Consider the following 19457-nt stretch of genomic DNA (forward strand, 5'->3'; position numbering starts at 1 on the left):
CTAAGAAAACCCGGTTCTTCAAGATTTATCCACCTAGCATCATCTCTTCAAAGTAAATGTACATATATATTTGTTTAAACATAACAGTCCTTAGATTACCAAAGAGAAATGACTCTTCGCATTTTTAATGATTGTTGAGACAGGGGACACCATGAATGTTCAGCTCTGCGAGGAACATGCCAGTTATTTTTCACAGCATCCTCAAGCAGCTGTGAAATGAGGGTCGCTTATAAATTGGTGCAAGACATTCTCGATGTATAGCTGCTCTTACAGGATATTCGCTTCCCTTCTGCATACCTTTTTTAAGCTCATAACTTATAGTAGACTAGTTGTCAAACCTATGCTTAATTTGAGCCGGTAGTTTCCAGTGCTCGGGGTACCGGCACTTAATTGCCGGAATCTGCACTTGTGACAGTTGCCACGTGGTGGCGCTGTTTGTGTAATTTAAAGATGAGTAGCAAAACTTTTGTTTATTAATTCAATAGACCTTAACCCGGTTACCGCGGTGGTCATTCCGCCGCGGTGCGGGCTTTCGATACAGTGGGCGGGGCTGCGTCGGCCGTTGGTCGTGCGCAGCACCCGGGAGGTAGTGCACGGAACAGGTTAGAAACAACTAATACCTACCACCCAAGCTATTCTAAAAGCTTTGGCGGCTTCGAACAGTCTGAACTGTCACACTTGTAGCTGTGTGATGGTTAGTAGTTATGTAAGTACAGTGGCAATGTGTGGTGCAAACTTCGGTGCCCCCCTGACGAGGGCCCGGCACTTATTATTTTTACAAATTAAGCACTGGCTGAAACAGCTGAGAAGAAGCCAGTCCTATGGAGCCTCCTGTGAATCTGTGCATCCCAAACGTGGAGCAGAACGTGCTCCCAGAGGGAGCGGGGCCATTTTGAAATAATCTTATACATGAGACAATCAACTTGGCAATGGCCCATTTGGAACCCGCACAGCGTTCACACTAACATATGCCTAGGCACATTACAATGTAAGCTTTCAAGGCGATATCCTAGAAGGTTTTTAATGTTGAATTAACGCAGTTTTATAAAGTTCTAACCTGCCTCAGCGGGAGTGCTGCACAGTGGGAGGGAGAAATGCTATCATATTATTGCGGTTACATACAGAGTTCATAGAGGTGACGTAGAACTTGAGGAGGACGCTATTGATTCAGTAAGGGAGCCAAAGATTTTGCTGGATAAAATGAAAGTACACGCAAAACAGAGCCCATGTAACTTCTGTTCTACTTGTACACTGTGATTTACAAGAACACCAGTAAGTCACTCCTTTAGTTCATGGGAAGTTTATCAAAAACAGGTCCAATTCTTTTACAGAGGCCTGCTTTTAATTCCTACGTTGGAGCCGGGTTCTGCAAGGATAGTATTTGTCTTTCAAAACGTAATGAATCATGGAGGAGCAAGAGAAACTTTGAAAAAAGAAACCTGTAAGGAAAATGTCTTGTATGACATAAGTACATTAAAGTTACTTTCTAAACGAGATTTTACACCGTTTTCTTTGCGAAGGAAGCTAACATGGTGTCGCTGCTGCACCTTAAAAATGAGGGAGGTAGCTTGAAGCCTTTATCCAGAACAAACCAGAAACTTTTCCACTTAAAGGAATAGCACAGTCTAGTAACTGGCCCTTTGGCCTCGTTGAAAAGCACCATACATTCACCTGTCATATGTATGTGGATGGGGGCAGCAGTTGGGAAATCGACATATGTATGTGGATGGGAGCAGCAGTTGGGAAATCGACATGCACCAGAAATATCCTACCATGGTGGTATTAAAAAGAGGAGCAGAACAAGCATAGGCCACACATGGTTCTCCATTATCTCTTAAACCAGAGAAAATAGACTGATCAGGCAGCAGCTGTGTGGGACAATGTTGAGGCTCATTATATACATGCGCTTCCAACACCACTTTCTATTCACGTGAAAAGGTTTCCGTTTCCTTGCTAGTGAGATATGGCCGATGCTTTGGGCTTTTAGAGTTAATAAACTCCATTTTACCCGTTGACGCTTCCGCCTCCTGGCCTTGCCTTTAGTCTGGAAGATGAGGGCTGGGATGAGGGAGTGAATCACATAAAGGATCCTCTTAAGTAACTTTAATTATATCAGCCAAAGCACCTCGCGCTAATCACCATAAAGCTAATGCACATCAGTAGGGCCATAACAATAATGAGTTTAAATATTAGTGCAATTACAATGCTAACACCGTGTAGAGAAACAGCAACATGGAAAATGCTGAACTGAGACCCCTAATCATGGACGATTTTCAGCAGCAGGAAGCAATGCAAGTCAAACTACTGCTCCTGGAAACAATCTAAGATACATAGGGCATCATTCCTGCACTATCCTGCACTACTCATAGAGCCAAACCAGTTAAGACATCAATTCTATAAGGACACGTGTCACTAACCAGGCTTTACTGAGCGCGAACACAACCAGGTTCATCAGAGAATCAAGAATGACCTTACAGTAGAAACAACGTTATACGTGCAATGAGGTGGTGAGAGTTATGCATCTGTAGGCTAACGCTACTAATAACGAGAGTGGAAGCTGGATGTCCTAAAAATGACACCTTTAAACATATATAATGTTCAAGTGCACAAGACTTCAAAGTCACAAGTGCCAGATCATAAAAGTAAGTACATGCACAGGTACATATTGCATGTTTACGGTTTCCAGTGCTTGTACCGGAGAACTAAGGTTGCATCACTTACAAAGGTCCTAAGCTTAACAAATAAATATATAAATGGCAAACATAGACTTAAATAAGAACTATGGCTTTTTTCTCCAATGTCCAGCCAGACAGGGAAATATTTATTTTCAAAATTTAACAAGGATTCACCAATACGTGAGACACGAAATAGATCAAAAAACTGGGCACAAGCCTGTACCAAGTCGGGGAGGAAGAACAATAAAGGGAGAAAAATTGAGGGAAAGATAAGGAAAAGTTAAACAGGCAAAAGAACTGGAGCAAAAGGCGGCTTACAATACAATGCAATCTTGTGTAAGCACAAACCAACAGTTACTGCAATAGATATGTACGGTTGAGACATGCAGTACTGTTAAAACAGTAAATGTGACGTTTCGATCCCTAGCTCCAATTATTAACTGGGATCATCTTCAGGACTAGTTGTTATGCTATTGCCTGAAAGGTTAAAAGCATGTGGGAATAAACAGGAGGAGGAAAGAGGAACAATTTAATGTCAAGCGATTTGTAATTACATTAAAGGTTCAGCATGTCATCCACATTTGCGTGGTTTTGTGAAAATCCGTGACAAGGTGCCCAAGTGCACTAAAGGGCAGTGAAGACTGTCAATCCGGTGTTGTGGCGACGACGGTAAGTCCGTGCAAGGGTGGATAGGGTGGCTAGTGATGTGTGAAGGTGTGTGTTGCGAGCGGCCGGAGCACGTAGCTGGCAGGGTGACGGCAAAGGGGTCATGGACGTGGTGGTGCTCAGGTTGTGCAGAGCAGATTGGTCAATATTGTTATATTGCCGGAGTAGTAGCCCAAGATGTTGTGTAGGACAACGTAAGGGCATGTTGGCGAGCCCGTGTAGGGTGTGTTCTAGGCGGCGGCAGAATCGTTGAATTGCCCGTTAGAAGAATGCCATTCACCACTTGCCGAGAACCGTGTGGATTATACCAATGTCGCCGTAATTCTTAGTAAAAGAAAGTGCCGATGTGACAGGGGTGCAGTGAAGCATGGTACTGACCTGATCGCAATCAAGGGGGGGGAAAGGAAAAACCAAAGGGCGTCTGAATATGAAGCCTCGGTGGTGATGTAAGTCACCTGTGGGTAAGAAGAGCCTGGTTACGAGATCAGTTAGAGGGCGAGAGGGTAGCGTAAACCCGAAATGAAATCGGGGATTTACCTTGACAAGTGAACGCGGAGCCAAGGGAGGCTTCTGTGAGTTATTGGCCGGGATGGCAGAACGTCTGGTCGGCGTTCCTCGTCCTGGTGTAGATAGCCTGTGGGGTCAAGGCAGGCCTTGAGGAACTACATAGTGAGGTGAAGGAACTTAATATGGAGGCATGCAGGGACGGAAAATTACCTGTGCCGTTTGGCTGGGGGCCAGTTACATTTATGAGCCTGGAAGAATGTGAAGAAGGGGCGGCTGCAAAGATATGCAGTCCGTTTCCAACTGATCCTGTAAGAAGTAAATTAATTTAGAGGAATCAGTACAATGTCATACAGCAATTAGGCTGTCAAAAGAAAGCGGGGCAAAGGTGGAGGTCGAGCAATCTGGAAACAGCCAAGGGACTAGTATCGGCAAGACGCCAAAAGTGTGGGCGCCATTTTGAAAGGTGAAAAAGAGTGAAAAAGGCGGCGGACATCTTGGAGAGGGTGGGGGGTGCTCTAGGTGAGGCGTGAGTACATATTGCATATCTAATAGGTCCAACAACCATTTTTCAACCAATTATGATCCTCGGTTGTAATTATTAATCATTATGTACAACAGTAAAAAAAAGTGGAACAGTAAAGCCAAAAGCAAACATATTCCATAATTTCAAAACCAAAATTGTCCTGGTTCGAACAGACGTGGGTACAATTTTGGTTTTGGAATCATGGAATATGCTTGCTTTTGGCTTTACTGTTCCACTTTTTCACCTTTCCAAAATGGCGCCCACACTTTTGGCGTCTTGCCAATACTAGTCCCTTGGCTGTTTCCATTATCGGCACAGTGAACGCCATCATAAGGCTATTCACGGCTGAGCCTCGTAGTTATCTGCCATCGTGCACTACGGACGGAACCAAGAACGCCCGACACCGCGATCCCACTGAGGTAAGATTGCTCGGCCTCCACCTTTGCCCCGCCTTCTTTTGACAGCCTAATTGCTGTATGACATTGTACTGATTCCGCTAAATTAATTTACTTCTTACAGGATCAGTTGGAAACGGACTGCATATCTTTGCAGCCGCCCCTTCTTCACATTCTTCCAGGCTCATAAATGTTACTGGCCCCCAGCCAAACGGCACAGGTAATTTTCCGTCCCTGCATGCCTCCATATTAAGTGCCTTCACCTCACTATGTAGTTCCTCACGGCCTGCCTTGACCCCACAGGCTATCTACACCAGGACGAGGAACGCCGACCAGACGTTCTGCCATCCCGCCCAATAACTCACAGAAGCCTCCCTTGGCTCCGCGTTCACTTGTCAAGGTAAATCCCAGATTTCATTTCGGGTTTACGCTACCCTCTCGCCCTCTAACTGATCTCGTAACCAGGCTCTTCTTACCCACAGGTGACTTCCATCACCACCGAGGCTTCATATTCAGACGCCCTTTGGTTTTTCCTTTCCCCCCTTGATTGCGATCAGGTCAGTACCATGCTTCACTGCACCCCTGTCACATCGGCACTTTCTTTTGCTAAGAATTACGGCGATATTGGTATAATCCACACGGTTCTCGGCAAGTGGTGAATGGCATCCTTCTAACGGGCAATTCAACGATTCTGCCGCCGCCTAGAACACACCCTACACGGGCTCGCCAACATGCCCTTACGTTGTCCTACACAACATCTTGGGCTACTACTCCGGCAATATAACAATATTGACCAATCTGCTCTGCACAACCTGAGCACCACCACGTCCATGACCCCTTTGCCGTCACCCTGCCAGGTACGTGCTCCGGCCACTCGCAGCACACACCTTCACACATCACTAGCCACCCTATCCACCCTTGCACGGACTTACCGTCGTCGCCACAACACCGGATTGACAGTCTTCACTGCCCTTTAGTGTTTATTCCCACAGGCTTTTAACCTTTCAGGCAATAGCATAACAACTAGTCCTGAAGATGATCCCAGTTAATAATTGGAGCTAGGGATCGAAACGTCACGTCGACTGTTTTAACAGTACTGCATGTCTCAACTGTACATATCTAGTGCAGTAACTGTTGGTTTGTGCTTACACAAGATTGCATTGTATTGTAAGCCGCCTTTTGCTCCAGTTCTTTTGCCTGTTTAACTTTTCCTTATCTTTCCCTCAATTTTTCTCCCTTTATTGTTCTTCCTCCCCGACTTGGTACAGGCTTGTGCCCAGTTTTTTTATCTATGTCGTGTCTCACATATTCGTGAATCCTTGTTAAATTTTGAAAATAAATATTTCCCTGTCCGGCTGGACATTGGAGAAAAAAGCCATAGTTCTTATTTAAGTCTATGTTTGCCATTTATATATTTATTTGTTAAGCTTAGGACCTTTGTTCTTGATAAAATTACTAATTACCCGAGGTCCTCAGCTACCTAGACGGGTTCCCTTGTTGATTATACTGCTAAGGTTGCATCACAGCACAGGATTTACAAACACCAGCCAGTGAATCTAGGTAGAGCTCTAACTTGTATGTCAGCAATAAACAGGACTCCTTTACTACCAAGAATGGTCGATGTTTTAGGTAAGGAGACAAGCTGTGGCAAGGGATCATCATTATTAGAAAATGTAAAAAAGGCGGATGGGAATCGATGATCTGTGAAGCCCTCAGTCACAAATTGTTTCTTCTAAATTTCCATGTGCTCTCTAAGAAATCACGTTTTGCTAATATCTTTAATTAGTTGTTTATTTGCATGTCCCACAATAGTACAAACAAATGTATAAAGGCTATTAGTGTATTATAATACAGAGATATAAAGAATGTATAACTATATTAAATCTGAATTGATAAAATCAGATAATGACACTGAATTTCCTATATATCGAATATACAGCCTATAAAGGGAGGGGATCTCATATTCATCCTACTTTACATGTATACCAACTGGAAATAAGGCCAAATTTCTAGATTTTATTGTATGTTCTAGTGGAAAAATCTACAACCAAAATATAATATTTCGAGACCTAACAGGGGAAGAATTTATTTATTTATTTTTAAGCTTATAAAGCGCCTGGTTACTCCAACGGAGTATACTCGCGCTAAGACATCACAGTCCATGACTCCAGAGCCCTATCCCCCTCCACCCCTCCAAGGACCACAGGCCCTAGCATGCGAGATAGCCTTGCAGGAGAAAGTACACTAACATATATCCCCTGGGGGTGATTGAAAAAAAACAGGTTTTCAGTTTTTTACGGAACATTGTTTCAGATGGATAAATCCTCAATTCCATAGGTAGGTTATTCCAGGCCTTAGCCGCGAGAAAGCAGAAGGATCTACCTCCCGAACGTGCTTTTCAGACCTTTGGCACTACCAACTTAGCAGTGCCCCTAGACCTAAGATTCTCGGTAGGTCTGTAAGCAGTGAGTAATGGGCGCAGGTACCTCGGCCCTTTCTCATTGAGAATCCTGTGGCAAAAACACAAAGCCTTAAAGGTAATTCTGGCCTGTACTGGAAGCCAGTGTAATTCCCTTAATACTGCCCCCACCGATGCACGCCTAGGAATATTCAATATCATCCGGGCAGCTGCAGTTTGGACCTGCTGTAAGATGTTCAAGTTCCTTTTTGTGACCCCAGATAGAGGACATTTCAGTAGTCCAGACGAGATGTGACAAGGGCTTGCACAATGGTCTTTTTGGCATGTAATGGCTGTATATCCAAAATTTTGCGCAACATTCTAAAGATGCCAAAGCATGCTCTTGCCACAGCTGATATCTGCCCCGCAAACGATAGGGTGTTGTCAAACAAGACTCCCATATTTTTAACCTTTGACATGGGAGTTGGGGTTGGTCCCAGTTCCTCCGGCCACCACAGGTGTGACCAAATGGAGGGCTGTTTGCCAACCACCATCACCTCCATCTTTCCTGTATTTAATTGCAAACAGCTGAACTTCTTCCAGTTCGCCAGATCACTCAGGCAGGCTTTAAAGTTATGTGCAGCTTCTGTCTCCTTTTGCTCTAATGTGACAATCAACTGAGTGTCATCAGCATATGACACCAGTTAACCCCATGTTTCAGCACGACGTCTGCCAGAGGGCGCATGTACACATTAAATAGAGCTGGACTGAGAGGCAAGCCCAGGGGGACCTCTTGAGACAGCGGACACATCTCAGACTTAAAAGGACGTTGTAAGACCTGGAAGGATCTATTCAGCAGAAAGTGCTTGATCCAATCCCATGTGTTACCTCTGACACCGGCCCCCCACAGCCGTTCCAACAGAAGACCGTGGGCGACTGTATCAAACGCCACACTCAAATCCAGCAAAATCAATGTTGTCGTCCTTCCCTCGTCACCTGCTATCTTTAGAGCCTCAGAAGCTTCAGGCCGATTCAGTGCTGTGAAACACCCTGAAGCCAGATTGAGTTTCGTGGAGAACCTGTTTTTCTTCCATGAACGTAGTCAGTTGGATATTAAGATATTTCTCTGCAATTGTTGCAAAATAAGGTAGCAGAGATACAAGTCTCAGATTTTCCAGGAGTGCTGGATTTAAAGATGGTTTCTTTAGCAATGCACCACCATAGCGTGATTCCAATTGCTAGGAACCTGCTCTGCGCCAAAGGACATCTTCTGCAAATTGGTAAGTACCGATACAATAGCTTCCTTCCCTCGCAGTAACATGTTCGGTGGAATCAGATCTAAGGGAGACCCAGATTTAACTACTTCCATAAGTTTTTGAACATTACTTTCCTCATGAGGATTAAAAAATGAAACAACCCTCAAACAGTGAATCATTCTTTGGTGTAGCAAAGGTATAGTTCCTGCTACTTTCAAAGAAGGTAGAATATATTTTCTCTATCGTTCTCAAGAAAAAAACAGCTACTTTATTACAGTAGTCTGAAGAAGCAGGCAGCATTGCTGCAATGCACTCTAGGGAAGTAAGTTGTTTAACAATACTAAAGATGTTCCCTGTGGTATTTATAACGGATTCAATTTTCTCAATGTAGAACTCCTTCCGCACTCTCCTAATTTGCTGATGATAGAACGTTTTTTTTTTTTGTTAAATATTTTTATTGAGGTTTTACAAATCAAATCCCCGGTGGGGGTGATACATTACATAAGTACCAAACATGTCACATATGCAGGGGTTATATAGTCATCCATTTAAAGCACAAATTGCTGATGATAGAACTTGAGTGCTTCTAAGTATTTCAGCTTATCCTCGGTCTGATAGTTCACCCTCCGATGGCGTTGAAGGCGTTTGCATTAAGTTCTAAGCAGTGCCAGTTTCTCTGAGAACTATTCCGCTGATGTGGTTAGGCGGGCACTCTTACAAGGTTTCAAAGGTATTAAGGAGTCCACTACCTCCTTAATCCACCGAGAGACTTGTTTCTCTGCTATCTGGGTGTCAGCCTTTAATTCCGGTGCTCTTGAGGACAAATGATTCCAGAAAGAGTCGTGAATGAGTAGCGCCTATTTCCGGGTCATTATGGACTCTGGACGCTTTTCCAGATTGTAGGGGACTGTTCTCGGATTCAGAATCCTAAAAGGGAGAATCGAATGGTCAGACCACACTATAGGCACAGGTGGTAGTGATTCAACCTTGTATACTGTTGGCGAAAATATTATCTAGAATATGTCCCTTAATGTGCGTAGGGGTATAGACCAGCTGTTCTAAGCCCATGGCTAGTAGTACCATTGTCATCTCACAAATTTCTCGATTTTCTTTATTGTCCAAATGTACGTTCAGATCCCTCAAAATTACAAAATTGGGGTAGAGGATGGCATGGGGGGGGCACTGTCTCAGCCAACTCATTAATAAATGCTCTGGCCGGGCCCGGAGGTCTATAAATAAGGAGATCCACAACTGACCATTCGCTATTAAGAGACATGTTAAAAGGGGCCGCTTCGCAGTCAGATATCGGCAGTTTAGACATCTTTACCTGGTATTCTTTTTTTTTAAATCACTGCAAGACCCCCACCCTTCTGCCCGGATCTGTCGACCCTCAGAATAGCATAACCTTCAGGTAATGCTTCCAGAATATCAGGCGCTGATTGATCATGGAGCCATGTTTCAACTAAGAAAAATCCTGCTGGCTTTAGATCCACTAATAGATCATGAATTTTATGGCTGTGTTTACTAAGAGACCTGCAGTTCAGAGACAGGCAGAGTAAGGAGTCTTTCCCTGGCTCTAATAACTCCCCAACCCCCTACCCCCCACTTCCTTTCCTCTGTGGCCGCCGTCAGCAAAAAGTTACAATTCCTTCAACCCTTCATTCATGAGCCCATCGCGTGGAGTGTAAGCAGTCGTTCTCAACTGAGTGCCTGAGAGCCAGAATCTCTGCTGAGGAGTATACAATCCTAATATATTTCCTTACCATATATATATGTTGTCTTCTAGGTAGATCATCACTATCAGGGCTGGACTGGCATCTTTCCAGTGGGCTACAGGTTAGAGGACTATTTCGGAGTTGGATCGACTACACCAAATCAATCATGCTTTCATTCTAGTCGTCGGCTACCTCAGTGTTTGACTGGTATGAGCATTTTCACCAGTGACGATTTAGGTTTCCACTCCGGCCCTATTAGAAGATCTTGTCATTTGTTAGTTTTTGCCAGTCATGGATTTCCGGTAAATAGCCATTCAATTAATCAATTTATCTTTGTATTGAAGACGAAGTATATTTTAAGGCCTTTAAATTTAACATCATTGTTCGTACACAGGACAACCAAGTCAATCTCTGTGAGAAAAGGCATTCTCTGTGAGAAAGCTCTGTAAAGCATGCCATCAGGTTGTATAAACTGTGTAATCAGTGGTAGCTATATATTCTTTTACACCACCATGAGCCTTGGAAATGTGGGGTCAATCTAGGTAGAACTAATAAAGATTTCATAAAGTATTTCACTTTCCACAACTGCCAGAGATGATATGCTGTTATAGGCCCTACAACTCCACCTTACAGCAAGCTAGTGATAGATGCTGATCACTATCAAGACAGGCAACAAGTAGGATGACCTAAACAGTATAAGATAACCTGGTGCAGCTACTCTTCTTTGTAAGGTCAGTCCAGAGCTATTGTATCTGCAAGCATAAAAGTCAAGAGAGTTGACGCGTAATACTTGCCACGCTTAGTTAAAAATCACATTATGGACATGTGACAATAATGAAACTGTATTTCTTAAAGTTCCGTTAAGCTTAAAAGAATTGTTGTGACCTGTAGGTGTGGTGAATGCTAAAGCAACATTGTGAGGTACAACAATGCAATCTAATCTACTAAGAAATATTGAAGATTGTATATTGTTGTTAAATATTATTTAGTGCCTTATTACGAGTTTGGAGGTCTAGCCAGCAGGCTGCCCCTCTGCAAAACCACCAACCCTGTAGTCAGACCCCCTGACGGATTATGAGTTAATACTGTGCAGCGGGCCCACAGCGGTGCGTCTCTAGGGCACATAGGAGTGCCTTAGACATGCACCGCCGTGAGAGCGCCCCAGCCCGTTTGTGCAGGTAAAGAAATGCACAATATGGTGCATTTCTTTCAGTGCAGGAACAGGGGATGCAAATATACAGGGAGCACAGCATGTGCCCCCCTGCATGCATTCCCAGGCCCAAAGGCAGGCCCCCCTGAGTTGCCTCACTGCTATCCTTTTTATGGCGGGCTCACCGTCATAGAAATGATGGCGGTGAGGCAACTCATAATATGCTTAACAGTGCCGCAGAGGCACCGGCAGCATATTGCTGACTCTGATTGCTGCGCAACTGCTCCGGGATCAGGGATCCCCAGCAGTTGCAGCGGTCCTGTGGCGGTCCAACCGCACAAGTTGTAATAGGGTGGGTGGACCACCAGTCTGGCGGAGATAGGTAATCACTTCTTGACATTCATTGTATTAAGCACTCGCAAGGTCACAGTCAATGAAATGGACAGATTCAGGCAGGCAAAGATATGACATCACTTCATCTATAAGGTTTGGCATAAGTTCCACATGGTAAGTGGTGTATCAATGTGGGGAGGAAAAGCTTCAGGCCTGTCATATATAGTTTAATGTTTAGAGAGAGCAAAACAAAAACTACCTTTAGCATGAAACAATCGCCTGTAAATATATAAAAGTGAATACATAACTGAGGTCAAAGCAGACAGTACAAAAAGTGAATTTCATTCCAAAATGCTACAACTGAAAGCCCCAAACAAAAATATTTAATTTACAGCCACAGGTTTATGAAATATATGACAATCCCGCACGCCCAAGAAAGACCTAGTCCTATATGTAGAACATTTCAGTTTCACACAGGAGCTCAATAAACGTATACTATTCGGGGTCGGGATATTTAGTTTGGTCTGAAGCGATATAACCATTTCCAGAAAATCCTGGAGGCGCGACGCCTGGGAAGGGCTCCAGTGTCTCTGGCAGCCCTTTGCTGCCAGAGGCGAGTGACAAAAATGCCTCAAGCATGTACAAATGGCAGCCGGTAATATGAAGGATGATGTTGGGTTTTTCTGGTATCCCCCCGATTAAGGACCACAGGTCTGAAATGCACTGGGGCAGATAAAGATGAAGTTCACAACTACATTGAGATCGTTGAAGGAACACACTTCATTGATTTAATAAAAGAAAGTTTATTTGATGTTTACACTCTGTCATCGCCTCGATATGTGCTGACAATGGCATGGATTCGTAAATTGTTAAAAAATAAGCGCATCCAAGAATTATTGAACAGTGCACGAAACAAATACTACAAAATAGAAAATAAAAATATTACAAAGCAAAGAAGTAAAGACTCAATGTCCAGGGGTTCAATTGGAATAATGCGCACCAGAGTGGGACTATTCACATTATGAGGAGCAGCTACAACTGATCGATCAGGTTGTGTGTTCTTAGTCGGAACACACACCCCACAGTTGCACAGCAAATAAATCAGTTCAAAGGGAAGTGATGTTAAGGTAAAATAGGAGTGCGCAGTAGGGGTTGCATACTATTGGCTGTTACTATTATACTACATTCCAGGGTATGTCACTAATACTCATAGGAGGAAATTATTTTTAGGTCTTGTCTACACAGCACATGCGCAGTGCTGCAGGACGTGATGTTTACAATTCAGTGGGCTTGCAACCCGCCCACAGCTTACCATTACATGTTTTCGTTGTCACTCATTTGCAATCTTTGGGTTGCTTAGCACAAATGACAAAGGTGAGTGTTGTACACTTCTGGTCAATAGTGGTTTGAGAGGAAGATACAATGTGGATCCCAACTTAAGTGACATTTTCGATTCAGGAAGATCTCCAAGGGAATTCTTAGGGCTTCTTTTTCACAATACTGAGTGCAAAAGAGTGTGGATCCAGACCCAACAAAAGGGAAGAGAAGCTGAGTAGTTTGAGAACTATGCAGCACTAGAGAGGAAATCTCAAGGTCTGGCACAGATACAACCTGAGCTAAAACAAAGAGCTACAGGTAAAAAAAGACTGACGTCCCGATGACGGGGAACCATTGATAAACTTTTAGAAGCCTAAGTTATTGAAAAACACGAAATATCCCAATACACCTCAAGGTGAGCCCTACTGCATGAGTCGCGTGTGCCAAAGTACATAAGAGTCAGGCACAGGTACATATCAGAAACAGTGTTAAATTAGGGGCTCAACAGAAGGAGCATCAACTTTCGAAGGCCAGACTAGCGTGGCAGCAAGATCTGCAAATGCAAATTGATGACGAAATGTGGAAATACTGTTGCAGTAGCACGAGGAAACTGTCTCTTAACGGAAGACACAGACTGCTTCATTTCAAATATCTACAGCGCGTATATTATACACCAGAAAGACTGCATAGATATGGGCTTCGACAAACTGCCGAGTGTGAACGTTGTTATGCACCGGTGACAGATTTCATACATATGGCGTGGAGTTGCCCTGGTATTAACCAATTTTGGGATGATGTTTTTTCAGAAATGAGTACGATACTGAAAACGGAGATGCCGGCTAATCCTGCGTTGGTATTGCTGGTATACTCTAAGACACTCCCGGTGGCATTACGTCGCCTGGCTGATATAGGCTTGCTCATAGCCAGACGAGTTGTCGCCATATGCTGGATGAGGGGCCCGTTGCCGACTAAAAGTAGGTGGGCCAGGGATATGTTATACTGTTGCACCCAATCACAAACTTACAGTGAGCTGCTTCCGCCTATGAGTCGGCCGAAGAATTTTTGGGGTCTGTACCAGACATATTTGAACACTGGGGAACGCGAGGAAACAGTGCAGGAAGGGACTGCTGACGATCAGGAACCATTGGAAGATGTAGTTGACCTTGACGAATAGAGCGCTAATCTGAGCTGAGCGCACTACATGCATCGGGGGAGAGACTTGGGAGCAGTGGCACCAGGTGCATGGGGAGGGTTGGTGCTGTGAGTCTTGACATGGCCATCCGGAGTCTGGGGGTACGCTGAGGTGGAGGGCGCTCTCGGTGGTATTGGTCCAACGGTGGGGTGGGGCAGAATATGGAATGGAGTGTGAGTTTGATCATGGGGGGTGATTTTAGGAGCTGGTTAATGATTTGACTTCTAAGGCGGGTAGGACGGGGAGGCAAGCAGTTTGTATGTTGTGGGTGGGGGGGTTGTTGGGGTTATCTTTCACTTTGTTTAGCACAAGGGGATTACACAGGTCTACATCCCAGCAGAGTTGCTACACCAGTCACTAATAATTGTGAGTCACACTCCACCCTTGAGGGGGGCGGTTCAGGACGGAGAGCAACAAAGTTACATAAGGGCTGCGGGTATTTGCACTTCATTCTTCTGTACGCCGCCGGACCTCTGGGTTGTCGGCTACTTGGCTGTGTTTGCACTTGATGCCTATAATTCGCTGCCGGCCCCAGGGTTGTAGGCTGCAAGCTGTGTGAGATGTACGGTACTCAAATAAAGGTTTTTGAAATAAAAAAAATTTAAAAACATATCAGAAACAGTGCGCAGTATATAGAAAGGCAGCACTAACAGGACTGTTTGAGAAAGAGAAGCCTAAGATTATCAGGGTTGTTAAGTCGACAGAGTGATCCGCAAGTCCTCCCCTCCAATGGAAGTGAGCTTACGAAACAAAAGCGAGAGTGGAGTCACTCGCCCGCCCATACCCACCCTTGCGAGGACCAAAGGGAAAGACAAAACTATAAGAGTAGCCCGACACTAGCTACCACTCCAAGTCCAGGCTATAAAAAATGTAAATGGCACAAGTAAGGCCGCTACAAATATTGCCAGCGCTGGGCACCAATGACAGTAAAAGAGCAACAAGCTCATTTGTTGGATTCAAACAAGTGTACATGGACTCACCTTGACAAGGAGTCTGGGTTCCTACATATTTCCATATTGAGGATCTCTTACTACCCAATGCCCAGAACATATTGTTTGGGGTCAAGGACGAGTCGTCTACGTGTTTATTTTGTACCACAGACAAGGAGGCGCAAACCCTTTGGTAGCCAGGTTACAATTGGCTAACGTTAAGATATGTATCCCAAAGTACAAGATGTTGAAACCTGTATATATGATTAACTAGTGCAAAACCTTTAGTGTTAGGGCAAGGGTTGAACTCCTAGAAATAATAAGCTTACTTGAATGACAGTGGTTCCAATATAGAAACATTTGCACATGTTGCACAATATAACTGCTGCTGACTGTGTATAATGCTCCCTGGCTCCTCCTTGATAGTATGTAAATATGCTGAAGAATGGTAGCACGATTTGTGATTGCACTGAAACTAAAATGTTCCCAACGTATGCTTGCAAAAAACTATGAAAAGTGCAGACACTTTTGCTAAACTATCATGCGCTTATTAAGGACCACTAATATATGCCATTTCTCTGAGGGTTGTATAATAAAACATGTTGGATGCATCCCAAAGGTTTAAAAAACATAATAATGAACATCAAGTGCAAAACCATTATGGGCAACATGCAATACATAAAGTAGAGGTTCCATTTTTAAGGTCACAAAAAGGGCACCAATAGGTCTATGACGTTGCATGGGTACAGATTAACAATGCTCAGGAATTCCCAGTATAGAGTTGTGAATTCCATTTTTGCACATACATTTTTTGATACGAATATGTCTGAGTAAATGCAAATTCACTTGTTAACGATTCTTTTTCCTTGCGTCTCCAAGGGCAAAAATAAATAAACTTTTTTCCTTACAGTCCCACATTTTTGTAGACGTCCTTTCCCAAACTGTACATTTTTTAATCACGTCCTTATTAGGCGTAAATTCCTACCCTTTTCCATGGTTGGAAGGAGTTGGAGAGGAATTGGGGAATACCTTTAATCATATATGTTTGTAAGAGTGCACAACGTCGAACATGTTGAGTTAGGTTGCGCCCCAAAACTAACCCCTGACATCTGCTTTCAACTGTGAGTATAAGGGCCAGATGTATGACCCTTTCCTTTAGCGCCTCGCAATTTGCGACTCAATGCGAGTCACAAATTGCGAGGCGCTAAATGAAATGTACAACTTTGTTATTACACTGTTTTGAGAATCCCAATGGGGTCGCAAATTAACCTCATAGATGCTGATGACGGCTCCCAGCCGTCATGAGTCACGATGGGCTTGTGCTGATGACGGCCGGGAGCCGTCATGACCACGCCCGTGATTGGAATGCTCAGCACTGCGGCGGAATTCGCGCCGCAGTGATGAGGTTAAGAGGCTCATTAATATTAATGTCTCGCAATTTGCGAGCCCATTGGGAATGCCAGCCCTCCCAGGGATGGTGGCTCAGAAGACCACCATGTCTGGGAATGCTTTTTAATAAAGCAGCTTTTTTAATCTAATGCAGCCCGTTTTCCTTGAAGGAAAACGGGATGCATTTTTTTTTTTTAACTGAACGTTTTAGTTTCATTTTTTAAGGGCAGACAGTATTCCCTGGAATCACTGCCTGCCCTTAATAAATATTTTTAGAGACCGTAACAAAGTGGAAGGGAATTGCGACTACATTACCACCCTCTTGAAGAAGATGGTAGTTTGCGAGTGTTTTGCGACTGCACTTGCGGTCACAAAACATTCACACATAGCATTGTGGATGCAATTAGGAAGGGAATGCCCCTTCCTAATTGCGACTTGCAATTCGTAAATAGCGAGTCGCAAATAAATTGTAACTCGCTATTTACAAATTGTACATGGCCAACAGTGATTTTGAATGCACAAACGGTTTTGCAAACCCATTTGCGCATGCAAAATCACGTCATAAATCTGGCCCTATATGCTCACAGTGGCGGCTGGTGACATTAAGAGGTTAGACTAGTGAAGCAATAATTTTGACCCACTGACAGGCACTGTGAGAAACCATCAATGACTTTAGAGTCAATCTCCGAAGTTCCCAATCGTGGCTTGCACAAAACAATGCTTATAATAGAAGAATAAGAGCCCTGGAGTTGAGGCTGAAGGCAGTGCGAGTTTCTCACAGTGGGTGGAAAAGTTAAAAATAAAATGTTTTACATATCCACTGGCTCGCAGCCTCTGCTCCTCTGTGTTCTCCAGCCCATCCGAGTGCAAGGTCCCAGAGCCAACTCCCTTAAACAAATCAGATGCCGCTTTCATGCTGTTAATAATATTAAACAGCATGAGAGAAGCACCATGATTGTCTGAAGTGACTTGGTCCGCGCTCCTTTAGGCACAGGGGAATTGTGTCTGCTCTCCACCTTACTGTCTAGCACAGCTTGGGTTGGAGATTTAAAGTGCTTATGTCGGGCTGGCTGTTGCAAGACAGCCGGCCAAACCAACATGTGCACTTCAGACTGAAGTGGCCACCACTCCTCCCTGATGTCAATCAGCAGCAATGGCCCAGCCCTAACACTCGGCTAGGGCTGGCAGTAAAAAACAAAATGGTAAAAAAATAATTGTATTAAACTGCGGCTAGCACCACTCGTTGTCTCTGCCAGAGCTGCCAATGACAGCACCAACACACTACTAATCATCACACTCTTAAAAGTGTGACAATTTCAGCCCCAAAAGCTATAGATGTATTATTGTGTAATGAATTAATAAACAGCTGTTGTCCTTATCTCTAAATTCAACTGACAGTGCCACCATGTGGCAGACTGTCATAAGTGCTGGTGCTGAAAATTAAGTGATGGTGCCAAGCACCGGAAACCACAGGCGCAAATTAAGCACTGGTGGCCAGCAGAAAGAAAGGGCTACATTAGGAAAAGAAAATGTTTTCAAACAACTAGAAGACGTTATAACATTCTAAGAAACAATCAGGTTATGTCCCATTAATTGACTTTTAATAACACATTGTGTCACTAGGACTCAATACAAACATGTTTCAATTAGTAATAAATAGTTGCTACTGCTTGAGAGATTATACTCCACAAACCTTGCAATGTAGCGGCTAGGCGTTGCGGATCTGCTTGAAGAGGTTGGGGAAATGTAACTGGAGCTGTTTGGAGAAGAATCGTAGCGTCCTGTAAAAAGAAAAAGAAAACAGAAGATAAAACAACATTTCAGCCTCAGAAAACCCTCCGCTGACTTCTAAACTGTTCAACGTTTGTGATGCCCCACTACACAACGGGCCATACTGAACGGACCAGTAAGTGTGGGTGGGGGAGCAGGCTGAACAGGTGGGTTTGGGGGGCATCCGGGAGGAGTGGGGGTCACATACAAGACAAATGGGGATCAACACGGTGGTAAGGAAGGATTGGGAGCAATAGAGGGTGAGAATGACCCATGTAAGATGGCATTGAAGAGATACCCTTGACTAGTGCATCTGGCTGTAGCGAAGCAGACCACTAGTAAACAACTGGCTAGGTTATCGTTTCTTAGACAAAGGAGACACGGAACTGCTACAACAATCTTTTTTTTGTCCCATGTCTCATTGGCGAGTGCCTTGGATTAGCTGTTTTTCGATAAAGTACTGGTGGTGGAGCAGACAACTTTTACGAGTATCTCTGTGATCCAGGAGGTGAGCTGCTGGTTGAGAGTAAAATACTTATGAGTTTGGTTAGACTTTTCACTATGAAGGGTGTAAATGTAAAATGCAAACCCGTATTTGTAAAGCACAAACTAATCCCTTACGGGTCTCAAGGCGCTGGGGGCCGTCTTGGAAATTAAGTGAGCTATAGCCCAGAGTCACATGGTGCTGAGCTGAGCTGCCGCTGGAGCCGGGATCGAACCGTAAACCCTGTGCTCCAAAGTCACCTGCCCTGGCCGCTGCACCACACCTTTCCAATTTGCCTTACCAATGCAGTGAAAATAAAGCATCGGTAAGGCAAATTGGTATCACTTAGAAAATGCTTTCTGGCAGCTGCATTCGGTTTTGCCAATGCCGGATGCTTTATAACGAGCTGGAATTGGCAAAGCTGATAGCAAAGACTGGGCATCTTAAAACTATAAAAAATCATTTATTTCAAACATTGTTTTCTATACTGTCAGGGTGGCTGCCACGTCGCGCGAGGTAGGATCCGCCTGAAAGCATAGAAGACGCTGTTTTCTGTACCTTCTACTCTCTAAAGTTAGCTGCCAGGCTGCACTGTGATGAGCCAGGGCGGGCTGGGAGTCCAGCTCTTGCAGGTAGTGGACACACTGGTGGAATCATCTTCTCTATGATCTGTGGAGGTGTTTTTTCTGCTACTTTTCAAAAGCAGACTCTAAGGATACTTAGTTTAGTTCCCAGTGCCAGGTTTTACTGCTGTACAA

General features: G+C 44.1%; 1 protein-coding gene across 1 annotated transcript in view; it reads right to left on the reverse strand.

Annotated features, from left to right (window-relative positions):
- The window catches only part of ZC3H3 (zinc finger CCCH-type containing 3), a 1704695-nt gene that overhangs the window by 627980 nt on the left and 1057258 nt on the right, over positions 1-19457 (reverse strand). The window contains exon 6 of the mRNA XM_078686633.1: positions 18139-18226. Coding sequence (XP_078542759.1) covers positions 18139-18226 — 88 coding nt within the window. The remainder of the gene's footprint in view (positions 1-18138; positions 18227-19457) is intronic.

This window comes from Lissotriton helveticus, chromosome 4_1 (assembly GCF_964261635.1).
Source record: "Lissotriton helveticus chromosome 4_1, aLisHel1.1, whole genome shotgun sequence".
Lineage (NCBI taxonomy): Eukaryota > Metazoa > Chordata > Amphibia > Caudata > Salamandridae > Lissotriton > Lissotriton helveticus.